The 20,284-nt window shown below is 45.0% G+C and overlaps 1 protein-coding gene across 1 annotated transcript in view; it reads left to right on the top strand.

Annotated features, from left to right (window-relative positions):
• The window catches only part of EXOC4 (exocyst complex component 4), a 423,725-nt gene extending 407,087 nt beyond the window's left edge, over positions 1-16,638 (top strand). The window contains exon 18 of the mRNA XM_076346465.1: positions 15,233-16,638. Coding sequence (XP_076202580.1) covers positions 15,233-15,470 — 238 coding nt within the window. The 3' untranslated portion in view covers positions 15,471-16,638. The remainder of the gene's footprint in view (positions 1-15,232) is intronic.
• The last annotated feature ends 3,646 nt before the right edge of the window (positions 16,639-20,284 follow it).

Here is a 20,284-nt window from a genome sequence, read left to right as displayed (position 1 = left end):
AGAGCAAGGGATCACTGATCGGTACCCAAAGGAGCCACAGCCCCACACAGAGAGGAGACCACCAATGAGCCCATCTCCTGGCTCTGGGATCTAACCAAATTCTTGCAGGCTCCATGGAGCCAGCTGCTTCGCGTGGGGACAGGTTGCCATTCAGCAGATTCTGACCCATGGAGGAGCAGCTTCACATCATCTTCTTTCCCCCCCCTCCCGCCCTTTCTTCTCTCCTCAAGGTCATGCAGTAGCATCCTATTTTTGGTATTCAGCCACCCCAGTGTTTTTCACCGTGAGCTTTCCCAGAAAAGGTGTGGTCCATCTGAGTTGGATTTTGGATGCTAAGGTGCGATTGTCGTAATTACCCTCTGAATTCCATCCTTGAATGAGATGAAAATGCTGCCCCAAAAGGGAAGGTGTGATTTTTTGCAGCTAAATCAGTAAAAAACTGAGTAAACTGAGAGATGATTCTTCAGCTGCAGAAGGCGACTGGCTCCAGGGCACAAAAGCACACAGGCTGAATGGGGAATGCCGATCAGGCAATTCCTGTCTATCCAAGGTAGATCCTCTGGTGAGGCTGACATTAAAAATTCTGACTCAAATGCAGGAAACATGGAGTTAAGGAGGTGAATTATTGATGGAGCGCAAGTATTACCATATCTGACAGATGGAGACTGTCTGAGAACATTTTGCAGAGTGGCATCTGCACCGTGCCTGATTGGCGTCCCTGAACTTTCGCACATCAGATGTAGAATATCAACACACAAACTCTGATGTAGCAATTAAATCTGTCCCATAATGAACCTGGGCTTCGTAGCCAAGAGAAATCCATACACTCAGGTAAAGACCAAAAACCTCGGTTCTTGTATTTTAAGAAGATATTAAAATAATTACGTCCAGACCACTGCATTTGAATATACACATACGATGTCAACATAATACAGGTAATCTCTTACAGGGATTTTACTGAAGGCTGTAAAGCTTGCCTTGTATTTTACAATGTGTATTCCAGATCTGAGATCAAATAATATAGAAAAGATATAAAATTCAGATGACATCTCACATCACCTAAGTGCATTAACATCTAAAGCTGAAGTCAGTCTCTCAAGTGCATACAGAAGTCATATATCAGATATGTATGCCACGTTGTCATGTGTGCAAAAACAAAGAGAAGAAGACAAGAGGTGCAAATAATAGCAAGTTTTATGCTTTCATGAAGAACAGCTTGTATTATGAAGAAGCAATATGTAAAATACGTCTTTTTTAGTAAGATTCAGTGCCTTCGTATTCCAGGTTGTTTTCTTAAGCCCAGCACAACTTGGTAAATGATTGTAATTTTTTGCCATCTGTTAACTGTTTGGTGCGCTGTGTGAAATTCATTCTTCCTTCACTTGTAGCATGCAAATGTGCAGATTCTGAGAATCATCAGGAAAATGTGCTTTTTGTCCCTGGAGGGGGTTCAAAGGTGGATACCAGCGGGGAAGCTGGCCCTGGGAGGTTACTCAGTGAGTTCAGCATGGAGATGGCTGTAGCCAGCCCATTGCACACACAAAGGCCTTCACTCTGACCCCTTAATCTCAACGGACCTTCATTTTCTCAACTGCAAAGCTGCCTTTTGAGAAAACGGAGGAGTTCTGTACGTGATGTCTAAAGCGCTTTAAGATGTACAAATGGGAATTGAAAGAGGAGGTTAATAAATTAATACAAAAAACTACAGGTTCAGTTCTCACAGCAGAGTTCTTCTTGATAGTCTGGAGGTTTTGTGCAGTTAGAGGATGTGTTTCTGGAATGAGATAAAAATAGCAGTTCAGAGCAATTTCTCTGCTTTTGATAGCTAGGACGTACTCCATCAGTTTAGAAGCAGTGCTGGGATTCCCTTCTCACTCTACAGGGACCAACTTTGTTTCCAAGGAGCCACCGTCACACTGCAGTGGAGTCTGTCTGGGGTTTGCAGCCTGTACGTAAGGAGTGGTGAGCAAAGGGATGCATCTCCGAGATACTCCATCAGTAAGACGACCAGACCTGGCTTTTCCATGCAGTGGAGAATGGAGATAGAAACCACGTCTACGGCTGTGGGTCTTATCCTGCACTGACGTTGCCTTGATAATGTTTTCATTTTAAATGCTAAGGGTTTGTGCTGTCTGGCAAAAAATGTTGTAGTGCAGATCTGTTGGCTCAAAAAGTTGAGATCTTTGGAGCTAAAATTTCACCAAGAATGGCCAGAAGAGGCCACAGTTGTACTGCACACAGCAGTGTCAGTACTTGCTCTGGCTTACGTGAATGTTCTTTCAGGAGCAGTATTTTTCAAAAGGAGCAATTAAAAGTGGCCTTCTTGCTTTGCCTACTACAACAATACCTTAGAGAGGCAATGGCTTCCCTCTGAAAATACATCTTTTGCCCTAAGTACACTAGAAAGGGAAAAGCAATTTCAACCAAAATATTGCTACAAGAGCAGACGAGTAGCAACTGGCCATAAATACCTCTAGCCTGCAAATATGAAGGTTTCTAAGCATCAGGAGAAGTACTGAGACCGGGCATATTAGGTGTGATGAAATGGTCATCTGGCCAGTGGCCAACAGAGAAGGCATGGAGCGTTGAAGCTCTTAAGCAGTGACTCCTTCATCCAGGAGACCAATAGTTCTATGTTGATGTCCCCTACTTTCAGCCATCTAAAAACTTGGCATTGAATCCATCCTGGCTGCCTGGTTTCTTTATGATAAACAACCTCCACAGGGCACTTCAACCCACTATAACTATCTATTTTAGTGTAGGATGAATTGACTTTGCCCCATTTCTTCTCCATTCAGAGGCAGGAGATCATGGCAGTCAATCCCCCTGAGGTCTTGGTGGTGGTGGTGGTGGTAACTGGTGATGGTGAGCCAGTGGGTAGGGTTTCAGGCTGCTGCACCATTTTGTTTTCCTCCTGGTTTGGATAGGTCTGTGCGCAGTGCTGAGCAAGCGGGGTCACTTCCCCAACCTCAGAGGTTTCTAGGCTGTCACAAGGTAATGACACTGGACAGTACTACCAGAAGAAATGATGGTGCCATGAGGCAAGTGAATCCAGTACAGGGCTCTTCCGTGAGAAACAGCAACCTGTTCAACAAAAAAATGATAATAAACCAAATTTGGTGTCAGCACGTCCACAAAAGATCTCGGCTCCCTAATTTCTGAAGCCACTGCAGCATTCAAACCAAATGAACAAAGGTAGCCAGAAGAAAACATCAACTGGAGTTTTCAAGAATTTTGGGCCATTTGCCTGACTCCAGCAAGTGGTTCAAACCTCCTTTGAAGCACCGAGGCCCGACCACAACCTACTACAGGCAGACTTTGACTTGACGGATGTTGTCATTTCCTACCGTAGTTCACGTGTCGCAGCCTGTTCTGCCCACTAGCAAGCAGATCCCATCAGATGTGTCCTTCACCCATCGGTAGCTACCAAACATTCCCGGTTTTATTAAAAATCAGCAAACTTGCACCACTGAGCATCTCCCCAATTACAGCATTGGGTTTTTGTATCCCGTTCCAAGCCACTTGATCCTAAATAAGGCTGGGGCTTTTTGCCACAGTAATTGTTCCCGAAGGGTAGCTAAAATTGTATTATTTTTTGCTGACTGGAGCAATCTTTGCTGTACTTTGCATCGAACTGCTGACTCTCTCTTCTTTCGGGATACATTCGTTTCCACATTTCCTCTCATTTATGCATGAGGCAAGGGGAAACATTGCTTAATATTCTTTATAAACTGGCATATGGTATAGATAATTTTTTTCTTTTTACTATATGCAGTAAAAATGCAAATGCGTGTGGCTTATTTGCAAATGCTGGCATTAATAACTGATATTTAAACAGGCCAGATTAGCACTTTTACTGATATATTAAAAAGATTTTTTCCAATCATTTGCACACTCAAAATCAATTTTAATACAACATGTAAATTGAATTTAATTTTTTTATATGAAATTGCATTTATCTGCTTGAACCATTAAATTTACTATTTAATATGTACTTTCCAGCTCACTTGGTTAGAATGTCGTTGCTCTTTATCTGTATAAATTTAATTAGCCTTGATACCATCAGTATATTATAGAACTAATTAAAGATTTAGATAAGTGCTGAGGGTGCTTATTTAATACCCTATAAAGTTCCATTTGGAGAGCGAGAAATTCCATCCTTCGTTATATCAGCCAGTATGGAGCTACAAGGAGTGTCTCAGACATTGTTTTTGAAAAATTATTTAATGGGTTTTAATGGATTTATCCTTCCTTTGAAAAGCCGTGTAATTACTGTGTATCGCTGCACAGTGCGAGGGTGGTTGGAGTTGTTCGGGGAATGGGTTTTAAATGCTACGTGCACGTGTTCCCCTCCGTGATGACGCCGCCTGATGCACAGAGATCCCCACGCATCACGTGTTCCCAGCAGGGCAACATCGTCCGAGTCACGAGTGACAAACCACAGGAGGAAGGGAAAAGGAAATAAGAAGGAAATATTAAAAAGAAAGTAGTAGCTAGGGTAGAGCTTAGCAGGTATCAGGATGAAAAGGAGAAGAGAGAAAAGGAGAGATCTTTTGGAAGAGTAGTTACGGTCTGCACGTACCTTACCTTTTCCTTTGCTAATTAGCTCCGCGTTTTACAGGTGATTTATCATCTGTGTTTTACAAAAAAGATTTGCAGTAGAGAGAAAACCAAGTGCTTTAGTGACACAGAGCTGCATGTAGCACCCAAAGGTGGTGGCTGGGGCTTTTTTCCAAAACTAGCCCTTAAAACAAAGCTGCTTAATCTGTATAGAGGCCAACGCATAGGTGAGCTGGTTTGTCTGTAGTGTTTTGTACGCTGTCTGTGTGGTTTAAGTTTTAAAAAGGGAAGTAATTGTTTTTTATAATTTGGTTGTCTTTAATTAGAAGCCTGTACTTACACCCTTTTGAATAAATACACCTACTTTTCTTGCCTGCCTCTTTACCCTGTTCAGAATCCTGTGCGCTGCAGTCCCAAAAGCAGGTACGGTACTGATCAAGGGGCGAGGGCTTCCCATCTCTGATACTGTTTTCTACCTTGGACAAATGACTTAATTTTTCTCTCAGTTCTTCCAGCTGTAAAAAAAAGTTAATACTGTCCTTACATCACAGCCCTGATTATTTATTAAGGGCTGTGATTTGCAGAGGTACCACAGGAGCGTGAAGCACCATTATATTATAAATTCACTTTTATTTCTTCCTCTCATGTTTTATTTTCTTTCGCAAACCATTTCACATCTTGGGTGTTTGCACATTTTAGCTTTTTAAGTGCTTTTTACTTTCTTGACATTCTCTTCCTGTAATAACACAGCTCACAGCCATCTGCGCGTCCTGCCCCAGATTGTGCCGCGTGTTGCAGTGTGTGGTGATGGGGCATCTGCCTTTGGGCTTCCAAGGGGCTGTGAATGAGGCGGTCTCTGGTGCACCCAGAGAAGATGTAGAAGATGTAGATGTCAGAGAAGATGTAGAAGATGTAGATCCTGTGGCCAGCAGGAGTAGGGAAGGGATCGTGCCCCTGTACTCGGCACTGGTGAGGCCGCACCTCGAACACTGTGTTCAGTTTTGGGCCCCTCACTACAAGAAGGACGTTGAGGTGCTGGAGCGTGTCCAGAGAAGGGCAACGAGGCTGGTGAGGGGTCTGGAGAACAAGTCTGATGAGGAGCGGCTGAGGGAACTGGGGTTGTTTAGCCTGGAGAAAAGGAGGCTGAGGGGAGACCTCATCGCTCTCTACAACTCCCTGAAAGGAGGTTGTAGCGAGGTGGGGGTCGGTCTCTTCTCCCAAGTAACAAGCGATAGGACGAGAGGAAATGGCCTCAAGTTGCACCAGGGGAGGTTTAGATTGGATGTGAGGAAAAATTTCTTTACTGAAAGAGTGGTGAAACATTGGAACAGGCTGCCCAGGGAAGTGGTGGAGTCCCCATCCCTGGAGGTATTTAAAAGACGTGTAGATGAGGCGCTGAGGGACATGGTTTAGTGGGCATGGTGGTGTTGGGTCGACGGTTGGACTCGATGATCTTAGAGGTCTTTTCCAACCTCAATGATTCTATGATTCTATGATTCTATGATTCTATCATAGCAGCAAGCAGACGTTTCTGGCTGATCTAGCCTCATTCTGGGTTCCCTCTACAGTCCATGGAGACAAATAGGTGCTTTTCAGCCACAGTTCATCTCACCCCAGGCAGACATGAGCGGTGTCCATTTCTTGACATGGTTTGTAAGAGGAGCTGAGGTTGACTAGCACAGCAATAACATCTCTGATGTGGACATCTGAAGCTGTGTGAATTCCCCAAAGCACTTCGGGTCCTTCTGGAGGCAGAGAATGGGCATTCCTATTGTTGTCCCCAGAACTGGTCCAGGTTAATTAAAAATCAAGAAAGACATCTTAAGAAATTATGATCAGGATATACATTCCCCTGTGGAATAGTGTTCTGAGGGTAATGATATTCTCTGGCATGTTTTACAGAGGACTTGAAGGATGCAGTTTTAAGACGAGCAGCGGTTAGAGAGCGGATATACGATGTAGCAGACACCTTCCATCACTAGTTTCTACTTTGTTATCATAAGCTCCCAAGATGGATGAATAACCAGCATCCGTACTTGCAGACTCTTGCTTTAAAATGCTGATCACTGACGCATGTATGCAAACATCATTGCAGTCTTCATGAGGTGTAGAAATTACAGTAATTGCTGGTTTATGTGGATTTTCCTTTGCTTGGTATTTCAAGTCTTCAGAACTTGCTTTGCCAAATCCTGCATGCTAGAGCTCATCTCCCCTGTCCCATCTCCAGTACCCTGTAACCATCAGCTCCGTCCCCATCTCTTTCCCTTTCCCACCTCAAATGTCTCATGCTCCGTAGACAGAAAAGCCCCATGGGCTTCTCTTCTCGGTCAAGCCAGTCCTGAAAATCCATTTCTCCTGCATTACATGAACTGAAGTTACCTCATTTCTTGCGGTATCTTCCCTTTTTGCACTCACTCACCTCCTCCGTATACTTAAATGTAATGGTTCCACTGAGATCTGTATGTATCAAAATTGAGTGACTTTATAACTGCAGCTTTGGTCGTTTTTCCTCTTCACTTGCATGCTCGTTGTTCTGTCTTGTGGTTTTTGTCTAGATTTAGTCTGTAAGTGCTTCATATTTAACCTTTTTTACTTTCTTATTAGAGTACCTAAGATATTTTTGGGTGCTATAAAAGTGATTCCCTAATCCCCAAAAAGGGGGGTAGATAGATAAGGTACAGAATTTTTTTGTTCCTTTTGGGTAAGTCAGCACCCAGATCTGAGTTCTTGCCTTGTGAATCTGTTTCTGTCTGCACTACTAGAGAGTGGGCACCCAGCTTTATAATGAAGGAATATTAATATTATCTTAAAGTAAGATCCTCTATTCTGAAACATCACACTGTTCGTCTGAAGGTCCTTCTCTTAAGAAGAGATCAAGTCATTCTTGGGGAAGTTGGAATTTAATTTTGAATTCACCTGGCCATCTTTTGAAAAACTTTTTTGTGTGCAGGCCTTGGGTTATAGGTTAATATTAGCATTTAAATGGAGAACAGTATTAATAGCCCTCAGAGGAGCTTGTCTCATCCCGATTGCCTTTCCAGAGATTTTTTCTAAATGAGAAAGCCTCTTATTTTTTTTCTCTTTCTCCAAGAATGGAGTTCAAGAGACCATCTTTTTTGACATATATATACTCAAAATGCATCCTTGCAAAATGGGTTCATTGTTGGTAACTTGATGTTTTGTTTTAAAACTGATATTTAAAAAAAAAAAAAAAAACACAAAACTGTTTTGTGTGTTAATTGGCTTCTTCAGTTTTGGTTTGCCCATGGGACGTTTTTTCTTTCACCTGTGAACCATTTCCACCAGTGATATTTATCCTTCCCTATCTGCTCTTAGTACAGAGATGTTCTTCAGATGATGGTAGATCTTCCCGGGCCAATTCCAGCCTGCTAAAGTGAGCAGAAAGAGTACAGTTGTATTTGGGCTTTGGATTAGGCATTATTTGCTCTAAGGTATGTGTTTGTCCTAAAAAAATGCCCAAAGAATTCAAGGGTTAGTTCAGAAACTCTAAACCCAATCCCATTGCCAATAGTCAGAGGAACAGGTCACAGATGTCTAGGTTGGTTGACTTGCGGGGATGTCAGATAATCACATGAAGGAGCATCGTAAGGATGGATTTTATTTTTTAAAAAAGAACAAATCGTTATCATACAAGCCAACAAAACTAGTTTATCATCCTGTATGAGCAGGATAGTAAGGACTTCGGACACCTTAGACAGTCCTTTGCTCCCCAAAAATATGGCTGTCAACACTGAAGCTGAACGTAAGTGGAGAGTTTGGCCAGGTATTTACCATCCTAAAGAGCTAAAGGCTTGGAGCCAGATTCATGTTGCCTTCCCCTTGTAAAACAGCAATTGTTGGTACTTCCATAGCAAACCGGGCGAGATGCTCTGTAAGAACCTGTACCACGTTTATGTGTAAAAAACCTATTGTATCAGGTCAACTCAACCAGGTCCGTCTATGCTTTTCAGCATAACACAAATAAATAAAAACTGTGTGAGTAAGCATACAAAGAAAAAGATTTCCCTGATGAGGTGAGTCACCCAGGTCACTTTGTTCCCATCAGCCGCATTCCTGACTTCATAGTCAGGTGAGTAAAGATCCGTGAGTTCAGCTTTGATCTGTTCTCTTCTTACCCCAAATATCTCACCGCTGAGCACTGGGAGGATCTTACTGCCCAAGCTGATGATCTGTGTAGGGTAAATCAGCTTACGTGTGCTTAGCTGTGCTCACATGGAAGCCGACGGAAGGCTTGGGAAGCTAAATTTGCTTTTTGGTTAGGTATGCTAATCTGCTATTATTATTTATTAACCTATTTGTCAGATGATAGAATCAGCTTTTGATAAATATTAATTCTTCTCTCTGGTTTTAAATCTCAACTTTAAAAAAACACAGCAGTTTGCCAGCATTTCACTGAACAGAGATTTCCCTCACCTGTCGTCCATTTATTTCCCCCATCCCTTACTAACTTGCTTTTCTCAACCTCCTCTTGATAATCAAAAAAGCATTTATAATGGCAGGGACAAATACACTTCTGAAAACAAAATGAAGAGCCTAAATAAAAAATCACAGAACAAGAGGCTCATCCCACTCACTCTTTCATATTTCATTATTTGATAACATCAGAAGATGAGTCCATCAGAGCTGCTTGGGCAAAGGCAAACAGGAGTGTGTCTGATCAATATTTATTAATACTTTCAAAGACAAGGGAGGCAAAGTTGAGCAGACTTTGTAATGGAGTGAATAATTACTCATGCAAATAGGGTTTGGCCAAAGGCAATGCCATGCCAAAGCGGCAGTTTTTTAATTGCACCCAATTAAAAATGCATACCTTTCGCTCACTCGTACTGTCTCGCTTGCTCTCTTTTTTATTTTGTACGAAAATTTTAATTAAAAAATAATCTGATCCTGAAAAGAGTGACAGATGAATCCTGTGTTTATTAGGTGCAGAATTCTTCAGTAATCCAAGATTTGGGACAGGCTAAAAAGGCAGGCGGCTGTAAGAACATGGAGTAAAGATGGGCTTGCATTGCTGAGCTTGTCCGGTGATCGGTCTGGGCTGCAGACGGAACGGCTTCGGTTCTTGCTCCTTCTTCTTTTAAGGTGCTCTGTGACACTGGGAAGGCCATGAGTCCTATGCTTTGGAGCAAAGACTTGCCATCTCTCAGAGAGATCGCCCCATCCAAGATATCCTCTCTGTTATTTTGTTGAAAACCCAGCCAGAGCTGGCAAAGATAAAAATCTCATCTCACATCTGCTCAGCAATAAATTCCCTGAAGGTGATCAATGTTTCCTAAATCTTAGTGTTTACCTTGGCAACCTTACTGTTTTTTTCTACCCATTGTGTGTCTAACTGTACTTGAGATATTGCCAATACTCTCAAAGTTAACGTTATATTAGATTTCTGACTGTGTATTGAAGCATCTTGATAAATACCCAAATCTTCTAAAACATCAAGGCTAACAGCAGCTTCTGGACACTCAGTGAATGAGCCACACATCAAGGTGCCAGAAGGATGCTATAGAGCTGACCGATAAATAGCTGCTGTTCAAATTTGGGATCTTACTTTCTGCAAGACCCCAGATACAACTATTTAATTATGCCAAGTTCAAGCATAAACGTTACATAGAATCTTAAAATCATAGAATCATAGAATCATTGAGGTTGGAAAAGACCTCTAAGATCATCGAGTCCAACACCATCATGCCCACTAAACCATGTCCCTCAGTGCCGCATCTACACGTCCTTTAAATACCTCCAGAGATGGTGAATCAACCACTTCCCTGGGCAGCCTGTTCCAATCTTTAACCACTCTTTCAGTAAAGACATTTTTCCTCATGTTCAATCTAAACCTCCCCTGGCGCAACTTGAGGCCGTTTCCTCTCGTCCTATCGCTTGTTACTTGGGAGAAGAGACCGACCCCCACCTCGCTACAACCTCCTTTCAGGTGGCTGTAGAGAGCGATGAGGTCTCCCCTCAGCCTCCTTTTCTGCAGGCCAAACAACCCCAGTTCCCTCAGCCGCTCCTCATCAGACTTGTTCTCCAGACCCTTCACCAGCTTCGTTGCCCTTCTCTGGACACGCTCCAGCACCTCAACGTCCTTCTTGTAGTGAGGGGCCCAAAACTGAACACAGTATTCGAGCCTGTGCGGCCTCACCAGTGCCGAGTACAGGGGCACGATCACTTCCCTGCTCCTGCTGGCCACACTATTGCTGATACAGGCCAGGATGCCATTGGCCTTCTTGGCCGCCTGGGCACACTGCCGGCTCATGTTCAGCCGGCTGTCGACCAGCACCCCCAGGTCCTTTTCTGCCAGGCAGCTTTCCAGCCCCTCTTCCCCAAGCCTGTAGCGCTGCATGGGGTTGTTGTGGCCCAAGTGCAGGACCCGGCACTTGGCCTTGTTGAACCTCATACAATTGGTCTGGGCCCATCGATCCAGCCTGTCCAGGTCCCTCTGCAGAGCCTTCCTACCCTCGAGCAGATCAACACTCACACCCAACTTGGTGTCGTCTGCAAACTGACTGAGGGTGCACTCGATCCCCTCATCCAGATCATCGATAAAGATATTGAACAAGACCGGCCCCAAAACTGAGCCCTGGGGAACACCGCTCGTGACCGGCCGCCAACTGGATTGAACTCCATTCACCACAACTCTCTGGGCCCGGCCATCCAGCCAGTTTTTGACCCAGCGCAGAGTACACCTGTCTAAGCCGTGAGCCGCCAGCTTCTCTAGGAGAATGCTGTGGGAGACGGTGTCAAAGGCCTTACTGAAGTTCAGGTAGACCACATCCACAGCCTACAGGACTAATTATAGCTAAAGAGGGGAGCTGAAATTAAAACTTGGGAGACCTATCCTTAGAGCACTGACCCACAGGGCTTTATCAATCTCTGCCTGTATCTAGATGTCCCCTTACCTGCTTTAGGTGAAGAATGAGCTGTGTTTTTCTGGCTGGGAGAGAGTTTACGGTAGTGCCAGTGTTATCAAAGAGGACGAGTCTGAGCCTCTGCTGTGCCTCTGTCACCTGCCACTGCATTGCCGCTTCTGGAACTGCATGAGATCTGCTATTTTTTGGTTTTTATGTGTCTACCTGCAAGAGGAGCCAAGATTTACAGAATATCCATCAGCATGGCAGGAGGTAGATTGGACACACGGGCCTTACCGTGATGTGCTCCTGAGCCAAGTCTTGTTTTTCCGTACTGAGAGGTTCTCAGGGAGTTCTCCGTGCGTGTCTCAGGAGAGTGCTGGGGCTTTGTCATGTCGGGATTACAGATCAGCCTTGCAAAATGCTTCTTGTCTGAGCCACATAGGTATTTTCAATTCCTGCATTAAACACTGGCCTCATTCAGCATCACAGTCTGAGTGAACAAGAGATGTAAACGTTGAGAGGAGCATAGCAGTAAATCATATCATGTCATGCGGTGGCACAGTAGCTTCTGGGGGACCACGAATTGTGCCATTGGGTTCCCCGTCATAGGCACAGGAACTGAAATCAGTAGCTGACGCAGGGTGAGTCAGTGTTACCCAAACCTGATGAGTTTGTAGCTTGTAGGAATTACCCAAATGCCTTCTGCAAACAGCAGCTGATACAGGGATGTAGTAAGTCAGGGGAATTTGGGGTTCTGTTACCAAGCCTGTTCTCAAGTGGCTTGCACGGTTTCCCTTTCTTTTCTAAGGGAAATACTCTCATTGAGACAGTTGTCTGCCTCATTTATGTCCTGCTTCTAAGGGAACAATGCATCCTTGTAGCGGAGCCCACCTCAAAGTCCCCTTGGGCAGTCTGCGATGCTGGTGAACTGGTCCTCCTTCAGCTCCAGGAGTTTCACAGCCTGCATCTCAAATGTGTGGAGCCTAACAGCTTGATTGTTTTTTCAGCTTATCATTCATCCCCAGAAGCTATTTTTTATCTGTATCTTGTGCCTTCTACATGTATCCTTCCCCAATCACACACACTCTCTTCTTTTGACCACACAGCCCAAATCCTGTCAGTCCTTGTTCTCTGAATCAATGATTTTGGAGTCCTCTTCCTCTAGCCACGAGCCCTTCCTCCCACCTGATTTCAGCTGGCCCCCGATACCAGTTATGTTGGTGCAGACTTTCAACCACAGGAGCAAATTCTCAGGACACAGGAGCAGGCGATGTCTTGAAGGAGACAGAGGAGATAAAAATGCAGAGCTCTGAAGCCCGGTAGCCTGGCCACGCTAGCAGAGGCGAGACCCGAGACACTCCAAACGTGTGGTTCTGCTACAGCTGCTTACAGTCATTGCTGCAGTGATTTGCAGTCTGGCAGCATGCTGGATGCTCTGCAAAGGCCCAGCTAAGCCAGACCTGAGAGCCTGCAAAGTAAAGAACAAGAGAAATTTAATATGCAGCTTTGCCATGTTTGCCCTGATTGCTATTTTAATGTATTCGAAGAGGAGAGAAAGGGAGGGAGGTGATAACTTTTCCCGGAGCCCCTGCTCTTGGGTTTTAAATAATTTATTCCACCAAGAGCTAAGGATTAGACTGCAGCCTGCCCTTGTCCTCCTGCAGAAGCGTGGAGGAGTCATGCAGGGACCTCCTCTTCAGCTGCCCCAGCCCGTTTCTGCCTTGCAGAAAGGTATATATGCAGAAAGGTATATAAGATCTGTATGAAGCTATAAAGTTAACCAGTTCCTCTAGAAAAAGGGTTACTTTCCATCCATGCACCACTTTTTTTGTTTTTGATACCCCAAACAGGCCTAAACCCACAGCCAAGCCTCACCACTTGCTGGAGCTTGCTGCAGTGGAGTCATATGTGAGAACCTTCCCCTTATCCCTGACCTTGAAGGGTCTGCCCAGGATCGGGAACCCCTCTACCTAAAAAAGCTTTGTAAAGCCTTATATTTTCACAGCTCCCTCTAGACAGGGTGCTTTGTCTTTGTGATCTAGACCACAGACCCCTGACACCAGATCTTACCCCTTGGTACAGATGGGGAAACTGAGGCACAGAGCGCAGCTCTGTGAATTGGAAAGGCCGTGCCAGGAATTCACAAAAGTGCTATATAAAGGGCACTAGAGTCCTGATTCCCCTTCTGCTCCATGACCTCTAGGCAGTGCTCTCCCAGAGTCACACACTCTTCTCCCGGTTTCAAACCTTAATCGGTTTGTGCTGTAAAGGAAGGAGGGAAAGAACCAATCTCAGAGGACCCCAGCAGCTGTCACTAGTTTTACCTCTTCCACCTGGGCTGTGGAGTCAGGGCAAATAATCCAGTCCCACGTCCAGTCCCAGCCCATTTTTTTGCAGTGGTTGGATTGGCAGCTGCCAGAATTTCCCCACTGCTTCCTTGGCCCGTGACACATTTTCCCTTCCAATAAGTACTTGCTTAAATTCCCTTCCTTGGAAATCCATTCTTTCACTAATGCCGCTTTACATTAATTTAAACCAGCCTGCACTGCAGCCTCTATGTTATGCCTTCTCTTCAGATGATCTTTTACTTATTAAAAGAGGCACCTCGGCTCCTGGCTCAAATTTTATTTTGCATTATTTAATATTTTTTCTCTCAAACTGTGTGTCTCAGTAGCATTGGAGGTCTCTGGAGTTTTGGGCTTGGAGTTCTTCCCATGCTCCCTATTAGCATCTCTCTGCAAGAGGGGTTCATTAAGGGACAAAAAACTCCACTTCCCCTACCCCTGTGAGTCCTTCGCTTTCCGGAAGACTCGTGTTCTTGCAAGCTGAGTGACTAGACACACATCTGTACATCACCATGTATATATATCTTTATGCATCTGTATCTATATACTGCTTTCTATGTGCCGGATACCAAATGGTGACGTCTCGGCTGACGGTAACTACTAGGAAAGAGGAGCCCTCAGTTCCCCATAGTTTGTGTTTTAGCTAGGTGTGTGTCCTGGTTTCGGCAGGGATAGAGTTAATTTCCTTCCTAGTAGCTGGTACAGTGCTGTGTTTTGGATTTAGGATGAGAACAATGTTGATAATGCACCGATGTTTTAGTTGTTGCTAGGTAATGCTTACACTAGCCAAGGACTTTTTAGTTTTCCATGCTCTACTGACTGAGCAGGCTGGGGGTGCACAAGGAGCTGGGAGGGGGCACAGCCAGGACAGCTGACCCAAACTGGCCACAGGGACATTCCATACCATGGGACGTCATGCTCAGTACAGAAACTGGGGAAAGCTGGCCGGGGGGGCCGCTGCTCGGGGACTGGCTGGGCATCGGTCGGCGGGTGGTGAGCAATTGCACTGTGCATCACTTGCTTTGTGCATTATTATTATTATTATTATCGTTATCATCATCATTTTATTTCAATTATTAAACTGTTTTTATCTCAACCCACGAGTTTTCTCACTTGTGCTCTTCCAATTCTCTCCCCCATCCCACCGGGTGGGGGGGAGTGAGTGAGCGGCTGCGTGGTGCTCAGTTGCCGACTGAGGTTAAACCACAACAGTATGGAAGAGTGTGGGGAGTAGATCTGTGAGATTTGCTCCCCTGTGCATGTACATGCCCACTTGTCATCTCCTGATGTTCAATAGGAGTATGTTTGTGTTCTCTTTGTACAGCGTCTGATGCAGCCTTCTCTGCTCTTGGCGCTGCTGAATAAAAGTAACAGTTGATGGTATTCTACAGAAATAAAGGTCTGGAGCATCAAGTATCACTATTCACCAGAGTGGGGTTTTTTTGTTTGCTTGCTTTTCAGGCAGTATTATGAGATGCTCTATAACACAGCAGACGAGCTTTTAAACCTCGTGGTGGATCAAGGGGTGAAGTACACAGAGCTGGAATACATCTACGCCCTGAACTTACTGCACCGGAGCCAGACAGGTGTGGGAGACCAAACCACCCAGAACATGAGGTTGCAGCGGTTGAAGGAGATCATTTGTGAGCAGGCTGCTATCAAACAGGCCACCAAGGACAAGAAAATCACCACCGTGTAATCTGCTCTGTCGCTCATATTCACTGAGCAGCGGGGGCTGTCAGATTGCAGGTCCAAGCCTCTGCGTTTCTGTTATAATCAAAGGCAAAAGTGCGTATCTTCTGGGTGGCATTGTACTAGTGAGAAGGGAAATGTCATTTGGGATTTGGGTTTGGGGTTGTTTCGGGGGTTTTGCTGTGTAATCACATAATGCTTCCTTAATGTGTTCTCCCAAGAGTGATTGCACCGCAGGAACAGGCATCCTGGTAGAGATTTGGGTGGGATATTTGGCTTTGCTCTGTTGCTGCTGCTTTGCCTTGAGATGTAAGGCAAGCTGCTATCTGGCGGGGTGGGAAAAGAGAAGATTTCACACTGGGTTAGGTCAGAGTCTTCAGTGGAAGTTCAGACCCCAGTAAAGTAAACAGCACCGTGACAAGTCAAGCACAGACCTCTTGGTCACATGTGAGATCTTGATGGTTTTGAAGCCATTCCAGCAGCGTTGCTGTGTGGAGCCTGTTTCAGCTCTGCCAGTACTATTCTCGATGGCAGTTGTAGATGTGTTAAGTTTTCTGCTGTTTCCACTGCAAAGAGATCTATTTGCTTATTCCTTCAGATAGCGATAAGCCAATTCTCGTAGTGGGAGGTAACATGGGACCATTTGTTTCCACTTCTACTTTTTCATTATCACAGAGCCATATGGCATCGGTTTCTACAGCGCATACTGCGCTGGATGATGGTGGATGTAGGAGAAAATTGCCAATATAAGGTAATAGCAAAACTTAATTCTCTTTTTCTGAATATATCTTTTGAGTCTCCCCAGCTGAAAAGGTATTTTGTAATCGTCATTTGATGTACTGGAAGGGCACGCAGGCTTATGTAGCTCAGCACTAATCATCAGCAAGGGCAGGAGGAGGGCAGACCCCAGCTCTGCAGTCTGAGGTGCACTCAGGTCACCATTTCTGCCCTGCCTTGACCATATAAAGCCACCTGGTAAAAGGTTCCTTATTTATGGAGGCTGAGGAGTTTATACCATCCCTCCAAACCGAGAATACACTGTGCTTGTATTTGTCAAGTAAATTGTCGACCCAGCTGGGTTTCACGTCCTGAGATAGCTTCTCTCTGAGCTGTGTAACTGCTTGTGTGTCAGTCTTGAAACTGCAAAATTAAAGGATGTTTGAAGACTCCTCAAAGGCTCTGGTGCTTTGTCTGGTTTTTTTTTAAGGACTGTTATTTTTGTGGTATTTAAAAGATTCCCTTCCAGGTCCGAATTCATATGGTGTCCTCCAAGGTTACATCAGTGAGGAAGTGGTCTTCTGAATCATTCAGTCTAATCCCCAGCTACCACAGGCCAACTGGACAACAAGCTTCTTAACCTCCATGTTAAAAGCAGAACCCAGTAGTTCTAGTTGTTAGGAATCTTCTGGTTTCTGTTCTCATTTTATTCATGAACCCAGTTTTTCTTAAGCCAATATTGGCCATTAACTACAAGAGTTCCTTCCTTTCCTTGATGAATTGGCATGAGTGAGGGTGGAGAACACCATCACGGTAACATGTATGATGATGTGGGGTCTTTCTGGGGGTAACACATGAGATCTTTATTCACCTGCTCAAACATCTAAATGTGCTGCGGTGTAGATACAGGAAAGCAGGCTATTCTGTATCCAGACTTTGGAGGAAGGTAAAGAAGCTGCTTGGTACATGTAAGACAGATTTCAGACCCTTTGAGGTACAGAAGTGATGTGTGAGGAGCTCTGAATTCAGGCTGGGCTGCTGTGGCCTAATGTCAGACTATTTTTGATTTCTTTCATCTTTAATTGCTTAATAATCTGAGGCTCTGCCTCGTCTTCACGTGCACGTGGTTATCTCAAGCTTTGCAGTCCACATTTTCCGCCCACCAAGCAGCTGCGCTGGTGGGTGCCATGACAGATTGCATGAAATCAAGAAAATTTCAGACTTGAAGTACGTTTGCTTCCAAATCAAATTATTTAAAAGACTCTTCTTGTAAAGATAACTGCACCTCACATTGTCTGTCACACCGCCACAAGATGTAAATACAAAGCCCTTGCCCATGTCTGTGCGCTGGCCTGAGGTGTGAGAAGGCACTTGCTGGATTGCATGGCACAAGAACACCGTGGCATGACCGTGGAGTGAAGGCAGTGACATACAGGGACTTACCTAGAGCCTGGTAAGTCTTTTCTTTCCTGGAGGACAGAAAAGGTTTTGCAATTGAGGTAATTACAGTATATAATTAGCTTGCATCTCACTCCTCAAGTGTTCAGACTCTCAGGCCTCTCCAAACCTTCACAAGGGAAGTTAATATTCTCTCTGCGTATTAGAGTGGTCACACCAAGGGCACAAAGGGAGTGAGGGTTGCCAGAGGGCACAGAGAAAGGCATGAGCAGCACGTGTCATGTAGGAACCCAGACCCTGAGCACCTTATTTCAGCCACCCATTGACATACGCTGCACAAGCTTTCTTGCTGCATCACAAGATGCTGCCAGAAAGAATCCTCATCAGCCTTAACAAATCCTTACTGAATATTTTTTCCTGGAAAGGTAGCTTTTGAATGCACTGTGTTTTCTTGCCAACAGGTGTTTCAGAAGTATAACATAGAGAATGAAGATTATGATTTTTGAAGCGTAGAGGTCTCCAGATAGCTCATGTTTAGGCAATGTACCTAGTTTCGTGTGCGCATGTGTCGGTTTTAGATCACCCACTCTCCCTGCTGCTTTCCAAGAGAGAGCACTAAATAATCAGCAGGCCCATCCTCTGCACAGCGCTGTTACACTTTGCTAAACCATCTCCCAGTAAGTTTCCCGCTGCATGTGTGTCTCCAGATAGCGCTAATGGCATGGCAGCAACCCACTTGCTACAGAGCACCTGGACAATATGAGCAATGAGGGGGCTATTTTGGCACCAAGCCTGCCTGGAGAAAGAGAGTCCCCTTGCAAGGGGTCTGGCTCGTGTGTTGGTGTTTGTTGCAAATCCTCGCTCGCTAATAGGGGATCGAGTGGGTGGGGGAGAGATCTTTTGGGAACATTTTTTGTTCATTAAGCTGTTATTGTGGGTAGAGACAAGCTGTTATGTTTAATAGTAAATAACTATTCAGACAACATGCTGGCTTATCCACTCACAATGTCCACACACACACACTCAGAAGCACCCATCTGGAGCCACAGTTGGGAGGCCCACCCCAAAGGTGGTTGGAAGAAAAGGGTGGTACTGACACACCAGTGGCTTCTAAGCAGGTGTTTGGAAGGTCCCTTGAGCGCCCATTGTCTCACCCAGGCGTCTATGTAATCCTGTACTCTCCATATAGCAGCCACCACCCTCCTGGGTATGGTCCGAGTCACGCAGCGCCTTATTGCTGCTCGTATGTGCTCATGGTCTTGCGCAGATTTGGCAGGCGCTGGCTGTCCTGAATTTATCAGTTCGTATAGAGTCAACAGAAGCACAAGTCTCCCGAGGGAGAGCCCTTGGGAAACTTTCTGACGCTACCTGGCCAGCATTTACTTTTCCTTTCTTCAGCGTGTTGTTGTCTGGGAACTATTTCTCCACCCCAACCTGTGGAACCCGGTCACACAGATGGGGCATTTATAACACATTCACAGCGGAAGATGGTTTCCCAAAGAGAACAAACCACGTGAGGGTGTTGCAAACTGTGCAAGGACCCAGGAACCCCCTTTATCTTAGATCTGAGCTACGCGCAGCGCAACTTACCCCACTTCTGCCCCGAAGGAGGGACCCAATCCTCAGTTTGGTACCTTCTTACAAGACCACAGATAACTTCTCCGGTTCTGTTCTCTGCACCAGTTCTTGCCTACAATGGTTTTGCAGTCCTGACATAACCCTGCAGGACACAACGGTTTATGGACAAGGCCTAGAGATTTTGTTTTGTAATGCAACATGAAATGCTGTCAGCTCCGCCAGTGCTGAGAGAGTAATCGTTATATGGATGTGGCCCTTTGGTGCTTAAAGAGACAAGGAAATACTTCTCCAGACCGCAAAACGAAATATTTTCATGGGGGCTGTAAAAGTTCATGAGGGTTTCACAGTTTCCTCTTTACAGCCTCATAATCTTTACTGGATTTTAATTATCACACTATTTTGAAGCCTGTGCCAGACACAATAGCAGAAGTGGAAGGTAAAGCAAATTGCTCTGGTTCCTTTCACAGTTTCACAGGGAGTGCCTCTTCCCTCTTGACATCCTCTTGATTAAGGATGATATAAACCTGCCTGTCTGACGGATATACATACAAATATATGTATGTACACACACGTGCATAGATAGATAGATAAAGCCTCACAGGGATATCATGGTGTGGGTCCCCCCAGCCTCACAATCTGCCATCCATGTGACGAGCACAGCCATTCAGAGACAGCACCGGCTGGAAAGGTTTGCGAGGAGTCGTTCCACTGAGACTCTCTTTTTGCCTTTTATTGGCTGCGTTTTTATTTTATTAGCATGAGTCATAATTGCAAATTTATTTTTGAATGTGGTAGATAGCAATAAAGAGGAGGGCACTCAGACAGGGAGCGGGGGAGAGCTGCCAAGAGGAAATTAGCATTGCAGTAATGTTGATTCAATTGCTCTTAGACAAGCGGGGAGCTTTTCTGGGGGGGAAAGAGAGTCATTTTACGGAGCTGAGACATGGAGAAGTCACATGAATGGTCACTTGCGCACTGATCCTTAGTCCTGGGGATTAATTCCCCTAGTGGAAACATATTACGATACACAAGCCCTGTCCATCACTGCAGACCTTGGCCACAAACCTGACTGTGCTCTAATTTCAGGAATTTATTACCCAAGGATTCATCCTACCGCACTTTAAATAC

Source organism: Aptenodytes patagonicus, chromosome 1, assembly GCF_965638725.1.
Source record: "Aptenodytes patagonicus chromosome 1, bAptPat1.pri.cur, whole genome shotgun sequence".
Taxonomy (NCBI): domain Eukaryota; kingdom Metazoa; phylum Chordata; class Aves; order Sphenisciformes; family Spheniscidae; genus Aptenodytes; species Aptenodytes patagonicus.
Note: the sequence above shows the minus strand (reverse complement) of the source record. Positions and strands in the feature narration are given on the sequence as shown.